This window comes from Chrysemys picta, chromosome 7 (genome assembly GCF_011386835.1).
Source record: "Chrysemys picta bellii isolate R12L10 chromosome 7, ASM1138683v2, whole genome shotgun sequence".
NCBI lineage: Eukaryota > Metazoa > Chordata > Testudines > Emydidae > Chrysemys > Chrysemys picta.
In genome coordinates this window covers 127,939,247-127,966,811 of record NC_088797.1, presented here as the reverse complement: position 1 = coordinate 127,966,811, position 27,565 = coordinate 127,939,247, and the positions used below count along the sequence as shown (strand labels likewise).

General features: G+C 52.5%; 2 protein-coding genes across 13 annotated transcripts in view; both read right to left on the bottom strand.

Moving 5' to 3' along the window:
• The window catches only part of CPN1 (carboxypeptidase N subunit 1), a 35,322-nt gene extending 16,028 nt beyond the window's left edge, over positions 1-19,294 (bottom strand). Inside the window, exons 1-5 of the mRNA XM_005289356.4 lie at positions 18,833-19,294; positions 10,785-10,981; positions 4,217-4,372; positions 2,572-2,760; positions 214-325 (exon numbers count right to left, since the gene is read on the bottom strand). Coding sequence (XP_005289413.1) covers positions 214-325; positions 2,572-2,760; positions 4,217-4,372; positions 10,785-10,981; positions 18,833-19,055 — 877 coding nt within the window. The 5' untranslated portion in view covers positions 19,056-19,294. The remainder of the gene's footprint in view (positions 1-213; positions 326-2,571; positions 2,761-4,216; positions 4,373-10,784; positions 10,982-18,832) is intronic.
• Positions 19,295-25,232: 5,938 nt separating this feature from the next.
• The window catches only part of ENTPD1 (ectonucleoside triphosphate diphosphohydrolase 1), a 100,970-nt gene continuing 98,637 nt past the window's right edge, over positions 25,233-27,565 (bottom strand). For all 12 annotated transcript variants that reach the window (XM_065552722.1, XM_065552720.1, XM_065552724.1 and 9 more), the window contains one exon: positions 25,233-27,386. In XM_065552722.1, coding sequence (XP_065408794.1) covers positions 27,180-27,386 — 207 coding nt within the window. In that variant the 3' untranslated portion in view covers positions 25,233-27,179. The remainder of the gene's footprint in view (positions 27,387-27,565) is intronic.

Below are 27,565 nucleotides of genomic sequence, written 5' to 3'. Positions count from 1 at the left end.
CTCGGCCATTACACCTCCGCATTCCCTCCCTCAAACCATAACCTGCATACCTCTTCCCCAGCTATTACCCTCTCCCCTCGACCCTGCTCATCCCTTCCCCAGCCCTTGTCTGTCCCACTACCTCCTCTGCAGCCCAGACCTCCCATATCCTCACCTCCCCTGTTCCCTCTGGACCTTTCTCCAACTCCCAGTTCCTGCTCTTCCAGCCCTTACCCTTGCTGAGAGAATACCAGGAGGCCCCATTGGTGATGCCATCTGCAAACTGTTCTCCGCAGGTTGGGCTCTGGTGCATCGAGTGGTGGGCGTAGGAATAGGCTTTGGCCAGCTGCAGAGAGAGCATGAGGCTGGTCATAGCGCTGGCTTCGCTCCTCTGGCCCATGTCCCTCAGTATGAGTCTGCTCCCATGTACACTAGGGACAAGCAGGAGCCCCTCCAATTGAGCTAAACCCACGTGAGAGAGAGCAGGCCCAGCACAACCCCACCACTGTTCTTCACACAGACCCCCCCCCACACACACCATCATAGGAACCTATACCCCCGCCCTGCCCACATGAGCTTGGGAACCTGCCCCCAGCCCCTCCCCCAGCAGGGGAACCTGACCCCCGCCCTGCCCACATGGGCTCGGGAACCTGCCCCCAGCCCCGCCCCCAGCAGGGGAACCTGACCCCCGCCCTGACCCCATGGGCTCGGGAACCTGCCCCTAGCCCCTCCCCCAGCAGGGGAACCTGACCCCCGCCCTGCCCACATGGGCTCGGGAACCTGACCCCAGCCCCTCCCCCAGCAGGGGAACCTGACCCCAGCCCAGCCCACATGGGCTCGGGAACCTGCCCCCAGCCCCTCCCCCAGCAGGGGAACCTGACCCCCGCCCTGACCCCATGGGCTCGGGAACCTGCCCCCAGCCCCTCCCCCAGCAGGGGAACCTGACCCCCGCCCTGACCCCATGGGCTCGGGAACCTGCCCCCAGCCCCTCCCCCAGCAGGGGAACCTGACCCCCGCCCTGACCCCATGGGCTCGGGAACCTGCCCCCAGCCCCTCCCCCAGCAGGGAAACCTGACCCCCGCCCTGACCCCATGGGCTCGGGAACCTGCCCCCAGCCCCTCCCCCAGCAGGGGAACCTGACCCCCGCCCTGACCCCATGGGCTCGGGAACCTGCCCCCAGCCCCTCCCCCAGCAGGGGAACCTGCCCCCCGCCCTGACCCCATGGGCTCGGGAACCTGCCAACGAAGCCCCTCCCCCAGCAGGGGAACCTGACCCCCGCCCTGACCCCATGGGCTCGGGAACCTGCCAACGAAGCCCACGGAGAATTCGATCTGGGGGATGCCATTGCACAGTCAGGTGGGGTTGGCCCATCCCCCTCCTGAGGTTTGCCGCCCAGTGGGAGCCCTGACAGGTGGGGTCGGGGGATGGGCTCTGTTGCAATATAAATTCAGTCTAACTTGTAATGGGAAATCCAGGACAGCACTTTCTGATTGGAGCCCGGGCTTTGACTCTCATTGCCATAGCAACAAGATCCCGCCTCTTCAGAAAGTAACCCTTGGAGGCCGAGGTCACCCATGTCTTTTTGAAGGAGGCAGGTCAGCCTGAACTCTGTTTACCCCTTTCAGTCCCTGCTGCTCCCTACCTAGACACAAGAGCCCGTAGGAGCAGAGAGGAGCCCAGTCTCCTGTCTCTGGCAATGGACAGGCCCGGAGGAAGGTGCAAGGAAGCCCATAATGGACATTTATGGAATAGCCAACCCCTCGGGCAGTTTCTTCCAAGGCCCCAGGAGGCAGAGGTTGGGTCCGACCCTGGAAGCAGGAGATTTATCATCCTGATACATTTTTATCCCAGCTGTCGAGCCTGGATTCTCTCTGCTCAGTGATCACTGCCCAGCAGTAAAGCGAACCCTCTGTCTGCACAGGCTGCCTTGGGAAACACGGTGGAAAGTCAGACGTGACTTCAGAGCACACACCAAACTGCAGGTTACCGCAGTGCAGGCCCCTCAGACTCTCTCCAGAGAGGTGGGTGGGGCAAGGAGGAGGAAGAGTAAAGCTGATTAGTTGGGGGCTTGTTAGTGTCACAGAGCCCAATCCTGCTGCTATTGAAGCCCCTGGGAATTGAGGGCGCTCAGGCCAACTTTGGCAGCTCTCAGCACTTTGCAGGCTCAGACCTATAGAAAGGCTTATTGCACTGATAAGGAGAGGCTTGTACCTAGACTTTCTTGTGCATGGGAAATGGGCCAGATTCATTCCTGGTGCAAACACCATGGACATCAGTGGTGTTTATACCAGGGATGTATTTAGCCCAACATCACGTTTTTGTCACATGTCATCTTATTGCCTGTTTCAAAGAGATTATTGCAGATGATTAAAAACAAAGGCTGGGCTAAAACTAGAACTTCCGTTCCAAACCCCATCACTTTTGTTTGGGGGCTGGGGGACCAAGGGGGGGTACTCTGGATTCAAATCCCAGACCTAAACCCTCGACCCCAACAGTCTGGATCAGAAAAGGAATGAAGAAGAGCTGATCTTGTGAGATCTGACATGTGGGGCCCAAGCCTCGTTAGGGGCTCTCATGATCCTCTCTGTGCACCTTCCGGAACAGCTTGTCATCAGGAGTGGGGGACGGGGTGTTGCTTTTGCGCTGATAGCCCCGGCTCCGCTGCTCCTGGGCTTTGTCGTAGGGGTAATTCGCCACTAGAGCTCCACCGTGGAGATTGGCTGAGAGGACAAAGTTGTGGCGGCTCATCCACTGAATGACAGCCAGCGTTTCTGGCTCCACCTGCAAGCGAAGGAGACACCGGCATGAGAGTCCGAACCATTGCAGCCCTGGGCTCAGTGCGAAGTCTCAGCACAGCCTGGCTCGTGGATAGTGCTCGGGGGAGGGGGGTGATAGGGTGCTACCTCCTAGCCTGGGCTCCATATGCCTCCCCTCCCCTTCTCTGCTGTCCACCACCACCTGCCCTGTTACCAGCCCCTCTCTCCCAGCCTCGCACATCCTGATGTGACCCATCCTGCTCTCTCTTCCTCCAGCGCACATCTGGAAGCCTTCCACTTCTCTTCAGATGGCTGAACTGCTCATGCAGGCCTGAACATTTGCTGCCCTGACCATGGCACCTGCCTCCTCCATAGCTGCCAAGGTACCTGCCTTGCCCCTACAGTCTGTCCAAACACTACTGCCAGAATTGCTCTCCGGCCCATCGCCGAAGGCCATGATGCCTCCCCATTGCTCAGACTCAAGGCCCTGCCCAGCCCAATCCCACCTGCGTGTCTGACCTTATTGCTGACCATATTCCCATGAACCTTCCACTAGGCAAAGTGCACCAACTTTGACAACCTGTTAATTTCCTTCTGTGCCTCTCTTTTTCGGGCATCCTTCCATGCTGCCCTGTGTGCCTGGCCCATCTGCCTCACTTCTCTCTTCATTCAAATCTTCTTGTCAAAATTCACTTCTGCCATGTCATCTACCGAATCCATGCATCCACCACTACCCGGAGGGCAGCAATCACTCACCAAGCTGGTCTAGCACTTTACTCACCCCTGAGGAGAGCATGCTGGGGGTGTGTCACATTTTCACTTGTACTCAAAGATTTCAGACATTTCTAAAGCTGGGGCTGTTATGCCAGACATGCCTCCCTGCGACACCGGCACACAGGGCCAGAGTTAAGGGAGGCTGGGGAGCGGTAAGAAGTCATTTTCATATGTCAAGTAGTGTGTAAACGCTACACACAGTGTTTTTAGACAGAGCAACTCAAACTATTAGAAAGTCGAGATTTTTGGTAAATCTCATTTTAGACACCCCATTTGACTAATTGCTTTCATATCCCTCCCAAAAAATAAAAGTATTCACAGGATTTTTCAGACAAAAACACTTTTCTAATGCAGACTTATAAGGGATGGAACTCAGGGTGTTCACTAAAATGGGCAACTGCTGGGTCAGGTTCCTCTTGAAAGCCCTGTGAGGCAAACTGTGTCATAGAATCATAGAAGATCAGGGTTGGAAGGGACCTCAGGAGGTATCTAGTCCAACCCCCTGCTCAAAGCAGGGCCAATCCCCAACTAAATCATCCCAGCCAGTCATAATGTTCTTCAGACAAAAACCAATACCTGGGGCCCATAGAGGAGATGCTGTTTCTCTGAAAAGGGGGGCTGGGAAGTACAGAGCAGGGGTAGGTGTTTCTCCATGCGGGCGGTGCTGGTGCAATTCTGTATTGCTGCTGGAAATCCCTGGTCCATACCTGGCTTTTCCAGTTGGCTGGCAGAGGGATGTGGTGATTGGGGCCACCATTTTTTTCATTGTAGTACATGAAAGTGTTGAGATCGGGGAAGTTACGGTTCAAGTCAACTCCGTTGGCATTGTTCCTGCCCGTCAGGTACCCAATGGCGTCCGGGTCCTGGAGGGAGAAGGCACATAACTCCTGTCAGACCAGGGAGAGGGCAGGCGCAATCCAAACACCATGTGGGAAGAGCCTGGATAGTCCCAAAAGCTACAAAAGGTAACTGGGCTTCGGTAGTGTCTGAGACCACCAGATATGAGTCACTGCCGTCCAGGGGAATAAACAGCACTCTCCAAGCATGGTACAGTGAAGGGTCAGTATCGTTATTGCCATTTCCCAGAAGGGGAAACTGAGGCACCACCTGAGTAAGCAACTTGCCCAAGGTCACGCAGCAGTCAATGACAGAGCCATAACTAGACCAGCCTGATTTCCATGCCCATGGACCATGTTTAACAGCACCAGGAGAGTGGGATGAATTCCAGTAGGGACAGGGAAATCATACACAATGCACCTGAGTACTGGGCATTGCACCTTTACGAATGCGATTTACATTTATTTTATCGGACCGTTGTTTGCATTCTGCATCCAGCATTAGTGTGGTTAATGCCAATAAAAATCATGGACCAGAGATTAAATCCGTCTGATCCGGATGAGCCCTTCCAGGGCCCAGCGTATCCCACATCTGCCAACTGCGGGGCAGTTTGTTCCCCTTCTGGTGGATGTGGTGCTGCCAATGTCAGAGACAAGAGACTAGATTAGATGGAAGCTAACAGCGCACCCGCCTCCCAACCCCCCCACTCATGGCCTGGGATGGTGCTGCAGCATCCTACCTCAGTTTCCCTCTTCTTCAGGGCTCTTTTAATAAACTCCACGCACATGTGTCAGGCTGGAGATGTGACTTGGCCCTCCAGCCAAGCCACAAACTTAACCCCTTCCAGGCTTCCAACAGGACAACAAAAAAGTCCCAAGCAACACAAGTTCTTCTGCCCTTTGTGGGCATTTCGTCAGCCCACCCTTTGGGCCCTGTTCACAGCCCTTTTCTGGGCTACCTTTGAGTCTTTCCCTGCTCCAATACAGAGCACTAACCCCCAGGCTCAGTCCCTTGGAGTCAGGGCCGGATTAACCTTTTGTGGGCCCCCATGTAGTCGTTGTGGGCTCCGAGTGTGGGCCTGGTGTGGCAGTGCCATTGGTGCCATAGTATACCCGGTACTGAATCTCAGACATTTTTCATTTTGATCACACACCTCTACATGACTATCTGCATTGCTATACACAGCTCCCTCAGCCCCCAGTTCTTCTCACTGAGCTGTACCCATGTGGGTTTACCAGTGTCCAGTGAGCCAAACTTTCATAGTGATCAAGGAAACTCCCCACAGATTTATCTCCTTCCTCAATCAGACCTTCTCTAGCCATGTCTCCAGTACCCCCCTATGTCACCAGTCACTGGATGTGGTTCTGGTCTCAGCTCAGAGTTCCACAGCCAGCAGATACGTGATCAATTCCGACAAATCCCTCGCTCAGCCCCCATCCTGCCATGTGAGCAAGCCACCTGCAAACACCATTTCCCCAACGTGAGGACTTAGCCCTTGGGAATGGAAGACACCAGCCTTTCTCCCTCTGCTCCCAGCTACATGCTAGTCTACTACCTGGTCACCACCACCTCTCCCCAGGCTTGTTTCCTTTCTACCTTGGACATGCTCCCCCACCACCTGGGGCTGTTCTCCCGCTGCAAGCCTGACCTGCTGCCTCTTTCCCTGCTCCCCTTGACATTCCTTTCCTACGGGTGACCTCGGTTCCCTGAGGTTAATTCCAGTTTCTTTATCTGCTCTAGCTTAATGGCCCCAGTAGTCACAGAGCCACCTGCAGCTTCTCTGGCTACAGCCATGGGGCCAATTGCCAGAGGCCAGCCTTCGATAGCTGCAGCTGCTAGTCAAGGGAGGGGTGGCAATTCCAAGGCTGATCCATATTATAAGACTGTCCTACATAAATGAGGAAAAGCTGAAGTGCCTTTGATATTCTTTTGTTCCACTCTTCGTTTCTATGGGGAATTTGCCAATGCAATATCACTGTCTTCCTTTTAAACAAACAAAACTAAAAAAAAAAAAATGGTAATGGCTGTTGAAAATAGCAATTCCCGTCCTAGTTAGCACTGGGGAGCTGCCAGCATTTGTTGCTCAATTTTATCCTACTTTTCCGACAGCAAGTTACAGTGGATCCGCATATTTGATTTGGGAGAAATGAAGTAACAGCTCCTGTTCTGCTTCTGCTTCCATGGCTCAGATGTGGAAATCCTCCTACATGCCTGGGACTGTATCTAAAGCTGCCCAGGTCCTCTAGTAAAGCCCTTCCTGCCTTACTTATTTTAACTTCTGGTGGGATCCACATATCTCCCTTGCTAGGCTTCAGATAGAGAGGGGCACTGTCTATTTAGTGCACTCAGTTCCTTCTTTGGGGCTTGCCAGGCGAGGTCACACCAGCATCCCTAAGCCAGTCTGGGGAAGTCTTCGGAGGGTGATACCTGGGCCAAAGCCGCCTACTCCTTGGGCACGCTTGTTCCCCACTCACCCTGCCACCCCCTTCCAGCAGCCAGCTCCCCACCCACAGCAAGCTGCAGCACATGGGGTCTCAGCTTCCCCACTCCCTCACCCTCCCTTTCCTGTTGATAGCTGCCAAGGGAATTCTGGGAAATGTAGTTCCTTCCCTGCTCCAGGGCTGGCTCTATAGGCAGGGAGCTGGCCAAGGAACTACAGCTCCCAGGGCCCTGTGGGTTCTCAGCTCCCAGGCTGGATCCCTGCTGCTCCGAGGCTCCGCTTCTGCAGCACTGCACGAGGGGAGGGAGCGAGTGTTATGGGCCATTCTGAGCTTGGGCCCGGCTATGGAGCCATTGGCACCATGGTCAATCCGGTACTGCTTGGAGTACCCAGTCTCCTACAGACGCTGTCTCAGGGCCTTCCACAAGAGCCCACCACCAGTGCCTGTGGTCCCACTCCCAGACTGAGCTCTCAGAGCCCTTTTATAAGGATCAGGTGACCAATAAGCTATCAGCTGACCCTAGGGTTACCATACGTCCGGATTTTCCTGGACATGTCCGGCTTTTTGGTCGTCAAATCCCCGTCCGGGGGAAATTCCAAAAAGCCAGACATGTCCGGGAAAATAGGGAGGGGTCGTTGGGCTTGGATCTGCGCTGGGGCCGGGGCCGGAGCTGCTGGGGCCAGCGGTGCTCGGCCGCCAGCCGGCGGCGGTGCTGGGGCTGGGGCCGGTGCCGCTGGGGCCGGTGCCACTGGGGCCCGATCCGAGCTGGAGTCGCCGGGGCCGGAGCCGCTCAGCCGGTGCCCCAGGGCCAGAGCCGCTCAGCTGGGGCCGGTGCCCGTGCCCTGGGGCCCGAGCCGAGCTGGAGCCGCCGGGGCCTGGGCGGGCCGGAGCCACTCGGCCGGGGCCAGTGCGCTTGGCCGGAACCAGGGCTAGTACCCCGGGGCCCGAGCTGCGCCGGGCCGGAGCTACCAGGGCTGGAGCCAGTGCCCGTGTCACAGGGCCGGAGCCAAGCTGGAGCTGCCGGGGCCGGGGCACTCCGCTGGAACCAGGGCCGGCGCCCCCGGGGCCCAAGCCAGGCTGGAGCCGCCGGGGCCGGAGCCGCTCAGCCGGGGCCGGTGCGCTCGGCCGGAACCAGGGCTAGTGCCCCGGGGCCCGAGCCGAGCTGGACTGGAGCCACCGGGGCCGGAGCCAGTGCCCATGTCACAGGGCCGGAGCCAAGCTGGAGCCGCCGGGGCTGGGGCGGGCCGGGGCCAGCGCACTCCGCCGGAACCAGGGCCGGTGCCCCCGGGGCCCGAGCCAGGCTGGAGCCGCCGGGGCCGGAGCCACTCAGCCGGGGCCGGTGCCCCGGGGCCCGAGCTGAGCTGGAACCACCGGGGCCGGGGTGGGCTGGGGCTGGCCCGCTTGGCTGGAACTGGGGCTGGCGCCCCAGGGCCCGAGCTGAGCCGGGCCCGAGTCGCTCGGCCAGGGGGCCAGACTGGGCCACGCCTCCTCGTGCCCCCACACCCCAGCTTACCTGCTGCCTGCCTCCCTGTTTCAGGCTTCCTGGGAACATTTGATTCACGGGAAGCAGGGGAGGGGGAGGAGCAGGGGGTGGAGCGTTCAGGGGTGGGGGCGGAGTTGGGGTGGGGACTTTGGGAAAGGGGCGGAGTTGGGGTGGGGCCGGGGAAGGGGGCGGAGTTGGGGTGGGGCCCCTTGGAGTGTCCTCTTTTTGTTATTTTAAAAAATGGTAACACTAGCTGACCCCCTTTGCCCCACCTCCCTCAGGGTGGGAAGCAGCTACGTCACAAGGGGCTGGTCCCATCCTGCCTTAAAGGGACCCATTACTCTGTGCAATGGACCTTGCCAATCATCCGGTCTGGCAATTCCTACGTTCCTATGCATTCAATTTTCTATCAGATTAGGGCTACTCCAATTCACGTTGGGGGCTGAACCAGCTTCATTTGGGGGCCATAAGGGGGTGGAAAGCTACTTTACCCTCGCACACAACACTCTTGATTCAGCATTGAGCACTGCTTGGTGGGACCAGAGAATCTGATGGCCACAGGCCTCCTTAATCACAGGACCAGTCTTCCTCCCATCCTGCTCTTGGCAACATTTCTCAGCTGTGTAGGGGACATGCCCCCAACACTGTGTGGATTCAGCAACTTGCCTTCTTGGGCAGCAGAGAGGTGTCCCCTTAAATGAATCACTTACCTACTTAGCCTGGGGGCCATGTTCTACCCTCCCACCCTGCAACTGCTGTGGGATTTAGCTAGGGCAGATTGGCCCAGTGCCTGTAACTTCTGCAGGGTTAGAGTCAGATGTCCAGGTACAGGGTTTCTCTACAATCCATTGACAGTGCCATGGCTCTTGGGATCTTTAATATCTGACACCCACCTGACACCCACCCCAGAGCAAGACTAAAGGAGGACAGCAGGTTTCCTGGTCAGCTCCCAGTCTGTCACTCAGAGAGGGCAGATGCAGGTCAGAGCTAGCTGGGCTCTGGGAGACTGAACTACAAACAAAACAGAGTCAGCTCCCTGAGGACTTGTAAAGTCCACAATCTGTAGTAATAATGGAAACAATAGAGCCACAGAGACAATGGTGAGGGGCCCAAGTGAGGTAAATTACAGGCTGAGGACCTGGTCGCTTTGGAGGTCCAGGCTGGGGTGAGATGTGCTGAAGGACCCATGGTCCCCAGGCTGGGGTCCAAGTTGGGTGAAACACACATTGAGGGAGCAAGGGTAGGGGGATGGGATGAAACACAAGCTGAGAGACCAGGGATTTGGAGGTTGCAGGTGGAAGAGACAGCAGAATGATGGTCTCTCCCTGCAATCATAGACACATAGAGCAGGAAGGGTCATCTAGTTCAGTCTCTTGGGGATTGTCCAGGGTTACTTTGTTCTGCCCGAGCACAACAGGTGTTTGTCCAGCCCATTCTTAAAAATTTCCAATGACAGGGATTCCACAACTTCCATTGGGAGCCTGTTCCAGAGCTCAACTCCCCTGAGCATTATAAAGATTTTCCTGTTATCTAACTTGAATCTCCCCTGCTGTGGATTAAGCTCCTTACTTCTTGTCCTACCTTTAGTGGACATGGAGAACAATTGATCACAGTCCTCTTTATAACAGCCTGTAACAATTTTGAAGACTTATCAAGTCCTCTCCCCTCAGTCTTCTTTTCTCAAGACTAAAGATTCACTTTTTAAAAAATCCTTCCTCATAGGTCAGGTTTTCTAAACCTTTTATCATTTTTGTTGCTTTCCTCTGGACTCTTTCCAAATTTGTCCACAACTTTCCTAAAGTGTGGGGCCCAGAATTGGACACAGTATCCAGCTGAGGCCTCTCCAGTGCTGAGTATAGTGGGACAACTACCTCCCATGTCTTACATACAATCTTCCTGTTACTATACCCCTGAAAATGATATTAGCCGTTTTTGCAACTGCATCACATTGTTGACTCATTCAATTTGTGACCCTTTGTACCCCCCACAAATCCTTTTCAGCAATGCTACCGCCTAGCTAGTTATTTCCCATTTTGTAGCTGTGCATTTGATTTTTCCTTCCTAAGTGAAGTACTTTGCACTTGTCTTCATTGAATTTCAGCTTGCTGAATTCAGACCAATTCTCCAACTTGTCAAGGTCATTTTGAATTCTAATCCTGTCCTCCAAAGTGCTTGCAACCCCTCCAGCTTGGTGAAGATGGAGGCAAAATAGGCATTAAACATCTCAGCCTTTTTGATGTCTGTTGTTAGCTTTCCATCCCCACTAAATAGTGGATCTACACGTTCCTTAATCTTTCTCTTGCTCTGAATGGATTTACAAAACCTCTTATTGCCTTTTGTGTCCCTTGCTAGGTGTAACTCATGTTGTACCTTTCTGATTTTGCCCCTACATGCCTGTGCTATTCCTTTCTATTCATCCCTAGCAATTACTGGTGGAGGAGGCACTAGGGTCCTACAGCACAAGAGCATGACATGCCCCTGCCAGGTAAGAGGAGGAGAATGCTTGCCTGGTACCTGGTTGGCAGCCACTTCATATCCGTCTGGGTTCATGGAGGGCAGGATGTGGATGCGTGTGTCCCAGATGAGCCGTGTGATCCGTTCGTTCCGCCGGCGATACTCCTCACACAGGAACTCAGAGAGCTGGATCAGCAGCTCCCTGCCCAGAACCTCGTTCCCATGCATGTTTCCAACATACTTGAACTCTGGCTCCACTGGGGAAAAACAAGAGTCCCAGTGACACCATAACCAGGGAGGGTGGGGGCTGAGATATGGTACAGAGCCAGATACTCCCCATGAACAGGGAGCCAACATTCAGTGGGGCAACCCAGTGACATCTCTGAGCAGAACCAACAAATGACCCAAATGATTTGTTTGTACCGTGCCTAGAAAATGGGGTCCTGGGCCAGGACGGGGGCTCCTAGGTACTCAGATAAGTAATAATGTTCTCTTTCATTTAATAAGTAAACTCACTAATCAGTAATAGTATCTGCATTCTCTTACACTGCCCAACCCCTCCACTGCCAAAGTGCAGCAGGAGTGGCCTCCCTAGGACCTACCCCGAAAGCATGGCCCACCACCGAGACACTGCCACTGCCACAGTAGAACACAGTGGTTGTTTAACAGCTGCTCAGCATCAGACTAGGACAAGAAATGCAGCAGAACACATTGAACAGAGGGTCACTGTTCAGACACTGGGGCGGGGAGGGCAGGTGCAGGAGAGTTACTGCTCCAATACTGGGGGGCATAACCATGGGGTGCTCTGAAGCTGGACGGGGTGCAGGGCTATCACGACTTTGATACAGAGGGAGCAGGGAAGTCACTGGCTCAAACTCCATGAGGAGCAAACTATTTACGCCGGTCTCTCCCTTGGCCCAGAACTCCCCTTCACTGTTTGTTCTCAGTGCTGCTCGTTGGCATGTCACATTCCTGACTTCACAAGCCTCAAGATGCTTTAAATTAAACTGCAGGATAAACTCACTCTCTCAGCCTTGGCCTAGCCCCAGATTCTTTCCTATAAAGATGCATTGAAAGCAAGAGCTGCCCCGTTAAACCCTCTTAAGCTCCCTCTGGCCAGCGCTGGATGTGGGCCTGAGGAGGCTGCCTCCCTGGAGCTCCGCACAGCCTGTTCTGTCAGCGTAATGACAGTAAGCTTATTGCCTGAGTCCCCTGTTGAGAGCAGCCTGCCCTCGGCTCTCCAGTGTTCAACTCTAGGGAGTGACACAGTTTCGGATCTCATCAGTGATCTACAACCCATCCTGGACAATGATCCCTCACTTTCACAGACCTTGGGAGGCAGGCCAGTCCTCGCCCACAGGCAACCCGCCAACCTTAAGCATATTCTCACCAGCAACCACGCACTGCACCATAACAACTCTAACTCAGGAACCAACCCATGCAACAAACCTCGATGCCAACTCTGCCCACATATTTACACCAGCAACACCATCACTAAACTGGGAGGCATGGTAGATACGCTGGAGGGTAGGGATCAGATACAGAGGGACCTAGACAAATTAGAGGAGTGGGCCAAAAGAAACCTGATGAGGTTCAACAAGGACAAGTGCAGAGTCCTGCACTTAGGACGGAAGAATCCCATGCACTGCTACAGACTAGGGACCGAATGGCTAGGTAGCAGTTCTGCAGAAAAGGACCTAGGGGTCACAGTGGACAAGAAGCTGGATATGAGTCAACAGTGTGCTCTTGTTCCCAAGAAGGCTAATGACATTTTGGGCTGTATAAGTAGGGGCATTGCCAGCAGATCGAGGGACGTGATCGTTCCCCTTTATGCGACATTGGTGAGGCCTCATCTGGAGTACTGTGTCCAGTTTTGGGCCCCACACTACAAGAAGGATGTGGAAATATTGGAAAGAGTCCAGCAGAGGGCAACAAAAATGATTAGGGGTCTGGAGCACATGACTTATGAGGAGAGGCTGAGGGAACTGGGATTGTTTAGTCTCCAGAAGAGAAGAATGAGGGGGGATTTGATAGCTGCTTTCAACTACCTGAGGGGGGGTTCCAAAGAGGATGGAGCTCGGCTGTTCTCAGTGGTGGCAGATGACAGAATAAGGAGCAATGGTCTCAAGTTGCAGTGAGGGAGGTCTAGGTTGGATATTAGGAAACACTATTTCACTAGGAGGGTGGTGAAGCACTGGAATGCTTTACCAAGGGAGGTGGTGGAATCTCCTTCCTTGGAGGTTTTTAAGGCCCAGCTTGACAAAGCCCTGGCTGGGATGATTTAGTTGGGAATTGGTCCTGCTTTGAGCAGGGGGTTGGACTAGATGACCTCCTGAGGTCCCTTCCAACTCTGATATTCTATGATTCTATGATCACAGGATATAACCAGATCAGCTACAACATCACCGGCTCATTCACCTGCACGTCCACCAATGTTCTATATGCCATCATGTGCCAGCAATGCCCTTCTGCTATGTACATTGGCCAAACTGGACAGTCAATATGCAAGAGGATAAATGGACACAAGTCAGATATCAGGAATGGCAATATACAAAAACCTGTAGGAGAACACTTCAACCTCCCTGGCCACACAATAGCAGATGTAAAGGTAGCCATCTCACAGCAAAGAAACTTCAGGACCAGACTCAAAAGAGAAACTGCTGAGCTCCAGTTCATTGCAAATTTGACACCATCAGATCAGGATTAAATAAAGACTGTGAATGGCTATCCAACTTCAGAAGCAGTTTCTCCTTCCGTAGTGTTCACACCTCAACTGCTAGCAGAGCACCTCACCCTCCCTGATTGAACTAACCTCGTTATCTCCAGACTGATTTATACCTGCCTCTGGAAATTTCCATTACTTGCATCTGAAGAAGTGAGGTTCTTACCCATGAAAGCTTATGCTCCCAATACTTCTGTTAGTCTTAAAGGTGCCACAGGACCCTCTGTTGCTTTTTTCGGAGCTGAGTTCCACGGGAGGAGGGAGAGGGACAGCACACGGGGGAACGTGGATTTATTAGCCAAGGACAGGGCCTGAATTGCACCAGGTAGCTGGAGGGATCCCAGAGCATCGGTGCCATACATCCACATGAGTAAATGGGACACTGAACTCTACACTTTTTGGAATTTCCTAGTAGTCATCAGGGCCAGCTCTTACCCAGACCCTAAACTCAGCCAGACAGGGAAGGCAAAGGGTCTGATGAGAACCAGACCAAGCATCTAGGCCAGAGCCCCTTCCTCATGTCCTCCAGAGGCAGAGAACCCAGCGTATGAGGGAGGGGGCAGGGCATCCCTTACCAGATAGCAAAGTGCCCCATACCCACCTCGAGCCCTTCTCCAGTGGCTGTCAAGCAAATCGCTAGCGAGTTGTGCCTGACTCCACAGTCACCCCCTAGGACCTAATGGCTAAATATATCCTAGAATCATAGAAACACAGGCGCTGACTCCGTGAAAAAAGTTAGTGGGTGCTTAGTACCCACTGGCAGCCAGCTCTCTTTCCCCCCCCCCCCCAGCGCTCTCCCAAACAACTCCTCCCCCTCCTGCCCAGCGCCTTCCACCCGCTGCGCTGTTCCAGCGTGCAGGAGGGAGGGGGAGGAGCGAGTGACAGGGCATGCTTGGGAGAGGGGGCAGAACTGGGCAGGAAGAGACGAGGCAGCGGCATAGTGGGGGCAGGAAGAGGCGGGGCGGGGCTGGGGTTTGGGGGAAGGGCTGGAGTGAAGGGGGGGCCTGGAGTGAGCGGGGGTTAAGTACCCCAGAGAAACCTGAAAGCCGGCACCTGTGCATAGAAATGTAGGGCTGGACAGGACCTTGGGAGCACAAGCCCAGCCCCCTGCACTAAGGAAGGACCAAGTATAGCGAGACCATCCCAGAGAGGTGTTTGTCCAACCTGTTCTTAAAACCCTCCAGCCATGGGGAAGCCTATTCCACAGCTTAACGCTCTTTCTAGTTATAAGGATTTTCCTAATACTGTAGAACCTCAGTGTTACGAATGCCTCGGGAATGGAGGTCGTTCGGTAATTCTGAAATGTTCATAATTCTGAACAAAATGTAATGGTTGTTCTTTTAAAAGTTTACAACTGAACATTGACTTAATACAGCTTTGAAATTTTACTGTGCAGAAGAAAAATGCTGCTATTAACCGTCTTAATTTAAATGAAAAAAAGCACAGAAAGTTTCTTTCCATGTCAAATCTTTTTTTTAAACTTTCCCTTTATTTTTTTAGTGGTTTACCTTTAACATAGTACTGTACTGTATATGTTTTTTGGGGGTGGGGTGGGGAGGGCGTGTCTCTGCCGCTGTCTGATTGGGTGCTTCTGGTTCCAAATGTGGAGCGAGGTTGACTGGTCAGTTCGTAACTCTGGTGTTCATAACTCTGAGGTTCTAATGTATCTAACCTAAATCTCCCTTGCTGCAGATTAAACCCATTACTCCTTGTCCTACCTTCAGTGGACATGGAGAACAATTGATCACAGTCTCCTTTATAACAGCCCCTAACAGATATGAAGACTGTTATCGCATCCCCCTCAGTCTGCTTTTTGCAAGACTCAACATGCCCAGTTTTTTTAACCTTTCCCCATAGATCAGGTTTTCTAGGGTTACCATACGTCCGGATTTTCCCGGACATGTCCGGCTTTTGGGGGCTCAAATCCCCGTCCGGGGGGAAATCCCCAAAAGCCGGGCATGTCCGGGAAAATCGGGAGGTCAGCCGGGCCCGCGGGGAGCCGGGCCGGCCGGGCCGGCGGGGAGCCGGGCCGGCGGGGAGCCGGGTCAGCCGGGCCGGCGGGGAGCCGGGTCAGCCGGGCCGGCGGGGAGCCGGGGGGTGCGCCGGGCCGCCGGGGGCCGGCAGTGCTGGGCGGGCCGGGGGTGGTCGGCCGGGGCCGGCACCCCAGGGCCCGAGCTGACCCAGGCTGGAGACGCCGGGGGGCCAGCCTGGGCCGCGCCTCCTCCCCCCACACCCCCCTTACCTGCTTCAGGCTTCCCGCGAATCAAATATTCGCGGGAAGCAGGGGAGGGGGTGGAGACTTTGGGGAGGGGGCGGGGTTGGGCGGGGCTGGGGGTGGGGCCGGGGGCCGTGGAGTGTCCTCCATTTGGAGGCACACAATATGGTAACCCTAGGTTTTCTTAATCTCTGATCATTTTTGTTGCTCCCCTCTAGACTCTCACCAGTTTGTCCACATCTTTCCTGTAGTGTGCTGCCCAGTACTGGGCATAGAACTCCAGCTGAAACCTCACCAGTGCCAAGTAGAGAGGGACAATTACCTCCCATGTCTTACATGTGACATTCCTATTAGCCTTTTCCATAACTTCTTCACACTGTTGGCTCATATTCAATTTGTGAGCCACTATGACCCCAGATCCTTTTCAGCAGTGCTGCCACCTAGCCAGTTATTCCACATTTTGTAGTCGTGCATTTGATTTTTCCTTCCTAAGTGAAGTACTTTGCACTCACCTTTACTGAATTTCAGCCTACTGATTTCAGAACAATTCTCTAATTTGTCAAAGTCATTTTGAATTCTAATCCTGTCTTCCAACATGCAACCATTAGAAATACAAGACTCAGTGAGGACATGGAGGCTTCATTCACTGACTCTCAGGACCAGGGCCATCTCCCTGCCACTCCCAGACCGAGGCTGGATTGTCAGGGCAATCTGAGCTCTAGTGATTGCAGAGCTGAGTCACCATAAACTTCTCAATAGTTCCCCCTCCCTTCCCCGGGTATCTCTGCACTGCAATGAAAAATCCACGGCTGGCCCATGCCAGCTGACTCGGGCTTGCAGGGCTCGGGCTAAGGGGCTGTTTAATTGTGGCGTAGACATTCAGGCTCAGGCCTGGCTCCTTCGCATGTGCACTAGGGCATGTGCAGAGTTCACCCCTAGCAGTCTAAAAGACTAGAGCAGGGTAGTAAGTAGTTAGTAGTGTTAGGAGACTGTTTCCTGGTAAGGGCCAAGCTGTTGTTTGCTGTAGAGTGCTAGTACCTCACCGTCACTGCCCAGGCCCCAGAGGAGGTGCTGCTGGGCTCCTGAGAGTGGATGCAGCATCTCCTGCTTGATTTCACCAGCTGGAAAGAAGTAGGCATGAGGCACAGGCTGTGATCGCACTCTCCCCAACACCTTGGACTTCCTTGCATCAGAAGACAGACAGCCTCTCACCTAGAGGAGCAGTTGCCTTCCCCCCACTCCAGCAGGTTCTGCCAGGGCCGCCCAGAGGATTCAGGGGGCCTGGGGCAAAGCAATTTTGGGGGCCCCTTCTTTAAAAAAAAAGTTGCAATACTATAGAATACTATATTCTCGTGGGGGACCCTCCAGGGCCCGGGGCAAATTGCCCCACTTTCCCCCCCCTCTGGACAGCCCTGGGTTCTGCTCACATGGGGCAGCCAATCCAATCTAAATTTGATGGGTTTTGTCTGCAAAGCAGAGAAAGCACTTGTAACCCTAAGAACGCCTCAGTGCCAACTGGCAAAGGGCTCACTGTTCTGTTACAGCAATTCCTATCAGGCCTGACAAAGCCATTACACCCAACACGCTGCTTTCACAGTATTGATCCAAAACGGGTCCTGTGAGGTATCTAATAAAAGCTTACGTCATGCTGATCCTCAGAACCATGCCAGGATGTGCGGATGGATGCTATTTAAAAAGTTGTGTATATTTACTGCACACATGTTTTAAACTCCAAATCAAGGCAGGGATGACAAACAGGTTTTGAGACAAAGGAAGATGATTCACCTGTCTCATTGTCAGCTATGTAAATTAAGCATTGTAAGCCAATACAATGGAAGCCCATTTTTGCATATGGAGTCAACAGGAGAACACAAAGACAACTTGGAACCAGCAGCCCAGGAAAGAGTTATTGGGGGTCATCCTGATTCAGGAGGGCAAAAACAATGGACTTTGGGGTCTAACAGAAAGGCAAAGAGACATATTTTTCATCCTTCACTGAGGAAGCAAAAAAGGACAATGCTTCTGCATTCACAAAAGTTGGACCCTAGCCATGTTGGTTAGTAATGGCTGGAGATTGCTTTGGGTGAGAAACTGCTTTAGACAAAGATTTTAGTCTATTAAAGCTAAGTATAAACTCTAAGAAGCATGTAATACTTGTTTTTTATGTAACCTATTCTTCTTGTTAGCCATACTCACCATTTCTTAACTCTTTGATGGTAATCTGATGATTGTTTTCACTATACATATATCTCAGTGCTGTGATGTTACAAGGACCTGAGCATGAAACATTGTAGCTGGTTTGGCTTCCCTGGCTGCTCCCCCCAACACGCCCTGTGCTCAGCACTGTTGGGCCACAGTGAGAGAGATGGGAGAGAGCTTTGCACCAATTCACAGCCCTCTGTATGTCATGGCAGGTCAGACTCAGTGCAGGACTTCAGCCCCCCACCATGGCCTGTCCCTGCCCTCCCATCACAGGCATTGCATGCCCAGCCCAGTGCCCTGTGGAGGGGCTCGGCCAATCCAACCCATTACAGACTCTTCCAGCCAGCGTGGTGATGGTGGGGGACCTTGTCTTTCCCCCCTCCCATCACAGATCACCTCGGCCTAGTACAGTGCCCTGGGTGGGTCAGGGTGTGGTGTGAAAAACTGCCAATTACTAACTGGGGCAGTGAAACGGAGGGGCCCAATGGGAATTCCAGCTGGTGCCTTCATCATTAAATTCACTTGGATTTAAAACTCAGAGTCCCATTTAATGTGCCTGACTGTGCTAAGGCTCCTCCCCATGTGCACTGGGCCATGTGCAGAGGTAACCTCTAACTGTCTCCATGGCCGTAGGCTTTTGGGTCCCTGTCAACCCCCATATCTGCTTCACCCTGTCTCCCTGGTTATGGGGCCTACTAACTCACTTGCTGAAGTGGGCGTTGTGTGCCTACAATTACAGTATGGGCCGTCCGGACCGCGCTGAACATGGAGGCTACTGAGCCTAGCACAGTCTAGGGCTGTTCGGAAAGCACCAGATCCCTGTCTGACAGTGACTTCCCTGAAGGAAGAAGTCTGGCCCCATAACCTGTACCATGTAGAACGATCTGGGGGGTGGGGTTTGGCGTGGCACAGACAGCAGCCTGCACAGGTACAGGGCCCCCCAGGAACCTCCTCTCATTCGGTACTTACAGAGTTCATGGATTCCAGGGTTGTCACTGAATTCCAGGACGTAGAGATGTCTCCCCTGGACACTGCGGCCAATAGTGTAAATCCTGGTGATATCAGGACACTCGTTGTGCACATTGAACAGGGCCTGCACCAGCTGCTCATAGCGGTGGTGGAAAAAGTTCACAGAGGCTGCCACTTCGATCAGAAGCAGGAATCTCACAAGAGGCCAGAGCAATTGAGACATCCTTAGCACTGGGATTAACTCAGATCTCAGAGCTCCCTTCCTGACAGGAACTAAAGTGCAAACTCAAACCAGCTCTCTCCAGTTTCACAGCCAAGTGCCAGCCCACTGCACCTGCAGGGCGGTGGGGGCTGGGGTCAGGGAAAGAGTCTCTGGAACTGGGCTGCGAATGCCCCCGCACAGCTTGGAATGCTTTCCAGCTCTGAGCGTTAGCATCAGGGCTCCCACCCACCCCAGAGCCAGGATCACTACAGAGCCAGCTCTATGTTTGGAAAGTTTCACTGATTCCTGTTCATTTATTAACTGGATGGTAAACAGGGCCCTGAAGCCACTGACTGTCACTGCAGGAGAAGCGCAGGGCTGGACAGCTGGCTACTGTGAGGTTCAGGAGACACAAAGGCTCCACAGCTGCCATGTCTGTTGGCTTGCAAAGCAAGAAAGAGAACAGAAGAGGGACACCAAATGCAAGAGGAGCCCTGTTCAGAGACCAGAGGAACGGGACATCTGCGGGGGATCAGCGACTTGGCCTTCACAGCACTTGCCAGCAATACCCAGCTCTTCCAGCTCTGGGTCCCAACGCGCTTTACAAAGGACAAGTTGGCATCATTATGCCCTATTTCATAGGGGGGAAACACCACCCAGCAACTGAGGGCTGGAGCTGAGCACAGAGCCAGCATTCCCAAAGCTCCAGCCACTGCCTGTGCTACCTCTTTAATGACCAGAGCAGCCAAAACACTGGGTCAGATCAACAAACCAACCAAAGCCAAAGTATTTGAGGTCAAGAAGAATTTGCCAGCCAGGAGCAGGGCTTTGTGCCCCTCCCTCCCCATCCCCATTGGGATGTGAGACGCTGTGCCCACCACTCCCACGGGAGAAGCCTGCTCCCCCAGCCCCTGCTCATGGGGCAGAGTGGGGCAGTTCAGAGCTAAATGCTGTTTCAGTCCCAGGTTTATAACTTCTGCCCCTGAGGACCCTCCATGGGCCCTCCCTGCTCCCCATGTCCCAGAGCGAAATGCCTGTCTTGGTCAGGAGCAGACAACACAAGGAACCTTCAGCACCATCTGGGCATGCCTTGAGAAAGGATCCCTCAGGTAACCTATTCCACACACCCCTCCACTCCATAAACCACCTGTCCCCCCCACCCCTCGGGGAATGGATGCTGCACAGCACCCATTCCCCACACCCTGGAGAAGGGGGTCCATGCGGCACCATTCTGGGATCCATTTCCTCCATTATTCGGCAAGGATTTTCCAGGTAAGGGCAGCATGATTCTGGGGAATAGCTGTTTATTGCTACTAAAGCAAGTATTGTAGGCTGGTAGGCAAATCAGGGACAGAGGGGTCTATCTGCAGCCTGCAGCACCAGGAGAGGCGGGAGTACCCTCCTATCTCCAGCCACCATTAGAAATTCGTTTGGCTGGGTCAGTCCTGCGACATCGCCTGCTCACTGAATTCCTCCACTCAAAATAAACTTCCTGACCCTGCTGAGCACAGTTCTGCAACAGCCTCTAGATCTTGTTCCACATCGCACCCTGCCGTCATCCCCTTCACTACACCAGGCCAGTGTATCCTTCGTCTGCTCCTGTCTTGGTGCCTTCTCCCATGCTGGCCCCCACCCCCAGGTTCCCAGTCAAAGGCACCAGGCCCCCACCCCACGCCTCATTTAGGGCCCCATTATATGGAAAGAGCAAATCCTTAAAACTCACAATGACTCAGTTTGGGGAGGCACAGACATACAAGGAAAAGGAATAAATATACATTTAATAATATATTAACCCCCTTCTTCCACTCCCAATTTAACTCCTTGCCCCCGTGTCTCATCTTCTGTCTCAGGAGGTGATATGCTCTCAGGAGCAGGAATTGTCTCTAGTTGTGCTTTGTACAGGTGCTAAATACATCAGATAAGAAATGGTGCAGCAGGCACCAGCCTCCGTTAATGCTTGCAGGAAAAAAGCAAAAGGCATAATACTTGGAAAGGGCTTTGAGGGATTCTGTAGGTGCAGATGGCAGGTGCCCCGGGGCTGAAGAGAGCGAAAGGAGGAAACCGGTGTGACCTCTGAGCACTAGTGGGCTGCAGTGGCTTTTGGCAGGGAAGGTGGACTCAGAGGTGGTGGCAGATTTCTTGTGTAGGATGGTGTTACTCAGCCATTGAAACACTGTGTCATGGGCTTAATGAGATACTGTTACACCTGGTCATGAGCCCTTCCCTCCGCCACGCCCTCACAGCTCTGCTATTCACAGGTGGCCTGTGACTGATGCTGTAACAGGAAGGAGCCTGGGGCCCTAATGGTGGAAAACATGCCAAGATTGCTCTGGGCACTGGTGGTTTGGTAAATCTCCCTTCTGGCCCTAAGGAAATAATGAGACACAGAAAGAACTCGCAGTAAGTTTACAGGGGAAAGGAACCATGAGCAGAAAATTGGGGGAAGGTGAGTAGCAGGTGGTACTGGTATTTGTTAACACCTGTGAATAGGTAATGAAGGAAATGAAATTTACAGCAGATACCAAATGAGTTGCAAACACCAGTGAGGATAGTGAAACAACACAAAGAGCTCTAGGTGTTAGAAACAGAGACAGGAAAGAAAATGAGACTTACTTTGGAAAAATGCAGCTACTACAGCTGGCAACATTTATCCAAACCCTAGAAATTCAAAGAGGGAGAAACCGGGAGGCAATGATAGTGAGGAGTGAGGGTAGGAATCTGCAATATGAGAGGGCAGCAAGAGAAACAAAAAAGCCAATATGATCCCAGGTTTCACAAGCAAAGGCCTCAGGTCACAGGAGACGGTCCCTCTAAACACAGCCCTGGAAGACTCCAGCTGGAAGATTATTTGCAATTTTGGGCATCTTGTTACCAGAGAGATATTGGCAAAACTGGAGGGATTTTCAGGGAAGAACCAAAAAATGAGCAGGGGCTGGAGGGAAAGATTCAGTAAAGAAAGATTAAAGAGCTAAATATATTTGACTTGGCTAAATGACAATTTTTTTGAGGGGGGAGACCGACATATCTACAAATAGCGGCCATGCATAAACATTATAGGTGGAGAGGGCTGATTTAGGATACAATCCAAGGGGACATGATTATGAAGAATCGGATCAAGCTGAACAGAAAATGTAATTTGAAGCTCAGGAGAATCTTCCTGATGGTGACACCTCAAGCCGGAGCCCCACCACTCACTGGGAGGCAGATGGATCCCGCTGGAGAACGGTCTTGATTTTTAATAAGGATACCAAAGTTTATATGTGCGTAAAACGAACAATCTGCTGCAGCAGGGCTGGGCAGCAAAGCTAGGGATTCAGAATGGTGTCAAGGAAAGTGTGTGATCCCAGTGACCCTCTGGCCTCAGCATATGCCCCAGAGCCCTGTGGGGCACACACCCGGCAGCCCCTAGGCTCTGGCACAGGCCCCTCAGCACTAGCACACGCCAGCTTCCCCAGTAAAATTCTGGGTCTGGGGTGTGAGCTGGTGCTCAGTGCGGAGAACCAGGCATAAGAAACACTGGCTAGCGTCAGCATTACAGATCAGTGTTTTCAGAATGGGAGTGAAGGGCTCATGGCCCAAGCAGCAAATCCCAAGCAGTCAGAATCTGCCATCCTGCACTGTTCCCACCGCCATGTCATCTGCCCCAAACAAGAGACTCCAGCAACTCAGCTTGTTCTACTAGGTTTTAACGATAGGCCCAGGGAAGCATTTGCAGCCAGTGGCTGCATGGGGAGGTTGTTGGGCTTGGGAGTGGGGAGTGAGTGGGGTTGTTTTAAGTCGGTAGTTAGAGGACAGGATGGTGCTGGAGGGCTGGGCACCTACCCAGCCTTTAGCCCTGCATGAGTCTCAGCCCTACTGCTGTGAAGTTTCAAGCCTGACCTTTGTGAGAAGGGGAGAAGGTGAAATTTATCAGGCCTGGAGGGAGCAGAGTCTGATTGCATTGCGGGCCCCTGCTGCAGTCTGGAAAGTTATAAAGTCCAACTCAGGAAGCCTGTTGGAAAGGGGCTGCTCAAAATTGGAGCCAGGAGTCACAGACCTAGGGAGGCCTTGCACACACTGGGCTACATTCAGCCCAGGTTCTCTGCTGACTCCCATGCAAGGGCTGGGGAAACACCCTGCAGGCGCAATGAGACTTGAGGAGCTCAGTCTGTTCAATTTACTCAAAAGAAGAGCAAGAGCCAAGAGGGGATGTGATTACCGTGTAGAAGTAATTGCACAAGGAGAAAATACTGGGGACTAACAAGTTCTTTCACCTCGAGGAGAGAGGCAGAACAAGAACCAATGGCTGGATGCTGAAGCTCGTCAGTTAGAAATGAGGCACAAGTTTTTAAAAGGGTGATTAACCATTGGAACAAACTACACAGGAAGTGGTGGGTTCTTCATCTCTTGGAGTCTTCAGATCCAGACTGGAGGCCTTTCTGTAAGATACGATTTAAACAGGCGCCAATTCCTGAGCTCGATGCAGGGCTAACTAGTAAACCTCTTTGGCCTGTGCTATATGGGAAGTCTGGCCTTAAAGTCTATGACTCTGGTTTTGGGCAGCTTCCCTACGCAGAAAGTCCTTGAGGGTCAGAGCAGGGGGAAATGGCCAGTGCAGAGAGACCTCAGGCCAGCTCCAGTCCACGGCATAGACAGTGCTGGCCTGGAAGGAAGGAGGCTGGCGGGATGTATAGATTCAGCGCATTCTCTATAGAGCCTTGGCCTGCAGAGCTCCTATGGGGATGCCAGATTAAAATTGCCCTTCTCAGTAGTGACCACCTCAAGTCCTCAAATATCCTAGATCTGGCTCCCATGAATCATGAGATGAGCGTAACAAATCGTAAGATTAAAAAAAACCACCCCACACATTGAGCGTTCTTTTTCTTTGCCTTCTGAGCCTCAGGGTTAGAAACTTGCTTTTTTGAAAGAAAAGAAAAGAAATCTGAGATTCTCACCTAATCACAATTCCAGGAGCTGGGTTTTAAGAAAAAACACCAAATAGCTTGAGACTCGCAATTAAATCATGAGAACTGGCAACACTGCTTCTCCCACAGAGACCCCAAGACATCTGTCTGATCTCCCTTGGCATGATTCCCTACTAGGACAGAAAGGGCCAGTCTGGAATGGGACATTAATTTACCCCTCTCTCCACACCAGCTTCAATTAATCTGGCTCGTCAACTCAGAATTTCCTGACATTTGGCAATTCCAACTCCCCAGCCATAGGGCAAAACTCACTTACAGCCATCACTTACCAGAACTCAGGGCTGCCCACTCAGTGACTGCTGACCTGAGAAGGGGGAGAGAACTAGACTGCAGGCTGGGGCAGACCCTCCATCCCGTTCTGACAGCAAGAAGGGACTGTTAGCCCAGTGGAAATGGCTCCCTCAGGGAACACTCTGCAGAAGGAGGTTCCCTAGACAATGCAGAGTTGGTGGAAGGAAATGGGATGTGTCAGAGTCACTATTCTCAGCTGGAGCAACCCTGATCACATACTTCATTTACAGGGCAAGCGATTCCCTTGTATTCCCCCATTCCAGCGCTGAGTGCAGTTTGAGCAGAATGAAGTCTCTGGCCCTGGGATCATTCTAGGGTCTCAGTGTCTTTGCAAATGACAGAACAATAGGTAGAGTGGTAAATAATAAAGATGCCAGGTCAGTTATACAGACCAACTGGATCGGCTGGTAAGCTGGGCCTTTTGATATGGCCAGATGCAAGGTTATATCTAGATTAAAGGGCAAGGGGAGAGGGCTGCAGAGCCCAGCCTCCAGCCTGAGTCAGAGTGGCTACATGGCTATTTTTAGCCCCACAGCACAAGTCCCACGAGCCCGAGTCAGTTGACCTGGGCTCTGAGACTCACTGCCACAGAGGTTTTTTTTGCTGTATAAACATACCCTTGGTGGTCTTGGTAGATAAACCAAACGTGGGCACCCAACGTGATGCTGTAGCTAAGAGGGTGAATGTAATCCTTAGATTTATAAAGAGGGTAATATCAAGCAGGAGTAGGGGTGAGGTCTTACCTCTGTATACAGCATGTCAATGCTTCAAAAAAAGGATGTTCAGATATTGGAAAGTATTCAATAAAGAGCTACAAAAACGCCTTGAGATCTAGAAAAGCTGCCTTAGAGTGAGAGTCTAGAGCAGCTCTATTTAGTTTATCCAAGAGAAGGTTCAGAGGTGAGTTTATGATGGTCTACAAGTACCTACAAGGGGGAAGAGATTTCTGACAGTAAACGGGTCTTTAATGAGGCATAATGAGATCAGTGGATGAAAGCTGAAGCTAGACAAATTCATACTAGAAATAAGGTGCAGATTTTGCACAGTGAGGGTAACTGACCATTAGTACAATGTACCTACGGTTGTGGTGGGTTCTCCATCACTTAACATTAATGCAAGACTTGATACCTTTCTAAAAAAATATGTTCTAGCTCAAACAGAAGTTATGGGTTCGATACTGAAATTACTGGGTGAGGTTCTCAGGCCTGTGTTATACAGGAGGCCAGACTAGATGATCTTAGTGGACCATTCTGGCCTTAAACTCCATACATCTCTGTCTGCTGAAAGGAGGTTGTGCCAAAGAGGATAAAGCTCCCTCCATCTGATTCCCCTCCACAGCTCTGCTTGGGGACTAAGTAGATACCGCTATTTGCCAACCCTTTACCCCACAGCCCTGGCTTTGGGGAATCTCCTTTCCTCTGTGCCTCCAAAGCAGGGAATCACTATCAGGGGAGGAGATTTGCAACTGGCTCCTTTTGATGTATGAAGATGCCTCACAGTGTTTTCTGCTTGTTATCGAAGTTGAGTCCCAGCTTCCACTCCAGTTCTTTAGCAAAAAGTGGGAAGAGTGACATCACAGGAGGCTGAAATCTGATCAGTTGCTATCCCATACTAAAGGCTAGAAAATGGGCTGGTGTGTACATTTGGGAGGGGCTAAGGGGGGGTGCAGATTGAGGTTGAGATGTTAAGTCTAAGCAGGGGGAAAGGAAAGAATGTTCAGATTGTGACTAATTTTCATGCACGTCGCAAACACAAACATGAATCCATTAATCAATATTTGCATATTTCAGTTTACACTGGTGCCAGGTGTCTTTTAAAGGAACATGATCTACTAAACACCCTTCCCTGGGGCCTAGGTTTCTGTGTGATTAGCATTGCCAGAGAGATGGTCCCACTGCAAGCGCTGGAATCTTGTAGGTGTGCTGTAGGGTCCAGTCTCCAGGGAACCCCGCCTGCAGGTACACTATAAATCCAACCTGTTTGCAAATCATCCTTGCCCAATGTGAGTTATTCCTGGAGAGATCAGCGGTGTCTGGCTAAGAATGTGTGTGACCAGATAGACAGGTCCCTTACATCAGACTCAATCTGGACAGGGGCCTGCTATGGGCCAGTGATAAGTTCTGGGAGGTGGTGAGAGAAGAGGTTTTCTTTCATATATACACCAATCTTCTGTGGAAGGAACATTTTGCCTTCTAGTATTTCAGGTCCATTGCCAGGGCTCAGTCAAGGCTGCTGGCCTCCTCCAGACCCAACATCTTCTGTTCCTTTCCCCCTCACATCTGCTTGTCCCATATTGGCGTCCGGCTGTGTGGCCAGCCAAGCAGTGGGCAGTTGGGATCCAGAAGGTTTTACATGGTAGGCAGAGCTAGGACACAGCATGCTCCTGAGGAGCTGAAGGTGGCCAAGGGTAGCAAGCTTGCTTTGTGCTGGTGCGGATGCCCTGCTCAGACAAGCTCTGAGCGGCTGTGGGGAAAGGAAATAGATCTCTGCACAGTGCAATGGCTTCCGGCATAACCCTGAGATTAGCCCCACAGCCAGCTTGGCGCTTCCAAATCACAGCAATTCCCTCAGGGATTACTGCTGCCTCTGTCTAAACAAGACCAAAAAGAACAAGCAGCATAAAGAGCCGAAAAGCTGCTGCTTTATGTGACCAATCCAAGAAGGGATCCCAGCAAGATACATCTCAACAGAGAAGAGGAGCCTGTGCATCCGTCAGTGCAGGCGTGAGCCAGAGGAGAAGATTGAATGCCCTTGTACAGGCAGGAGCTTCAGTGAAAGGCAGGAAGGACTCTGCTAGGTAAGGCTGGCTCTGCAGGTAACCTCAGAACTCTGTGCGACAGCTGGTGTGGCAGGGGCCCATTACAGCCTCTACTGCGGGATTTGCCACTCTCTAAATGAGTCCCTTCTGCAGGCACTTTGGTTTGTGGAAGGTAAGCCAGCTAAGCAGGAGCACAGCCACCAACACGAGAGAGCAGAACACCATGAGCCCCACATAACTGGCATGGGAGAGAGGGCGTGTCGGGGGCTTCTCTGCAGGGATCATGTTTGTCAGGTTCAGCATGTAGCCCAGAGTCCAGCCTGCATCACTGCTGCCAATCTGGAAAAGAGGACAAGACCCAAATTACCGACCAGGACTAAGGAACATACAGGGAGTGGGCTGGTATGGACAAGAAGGTCAGGTCTCTTCTAGGGGCAGTGGTATGGGGCAAGGTGTCTGTGTGTGTGTGTGGGCGGGGGCAGGGTGGAGGTGGTGTCACAAGTGTTATAGCCCCACAG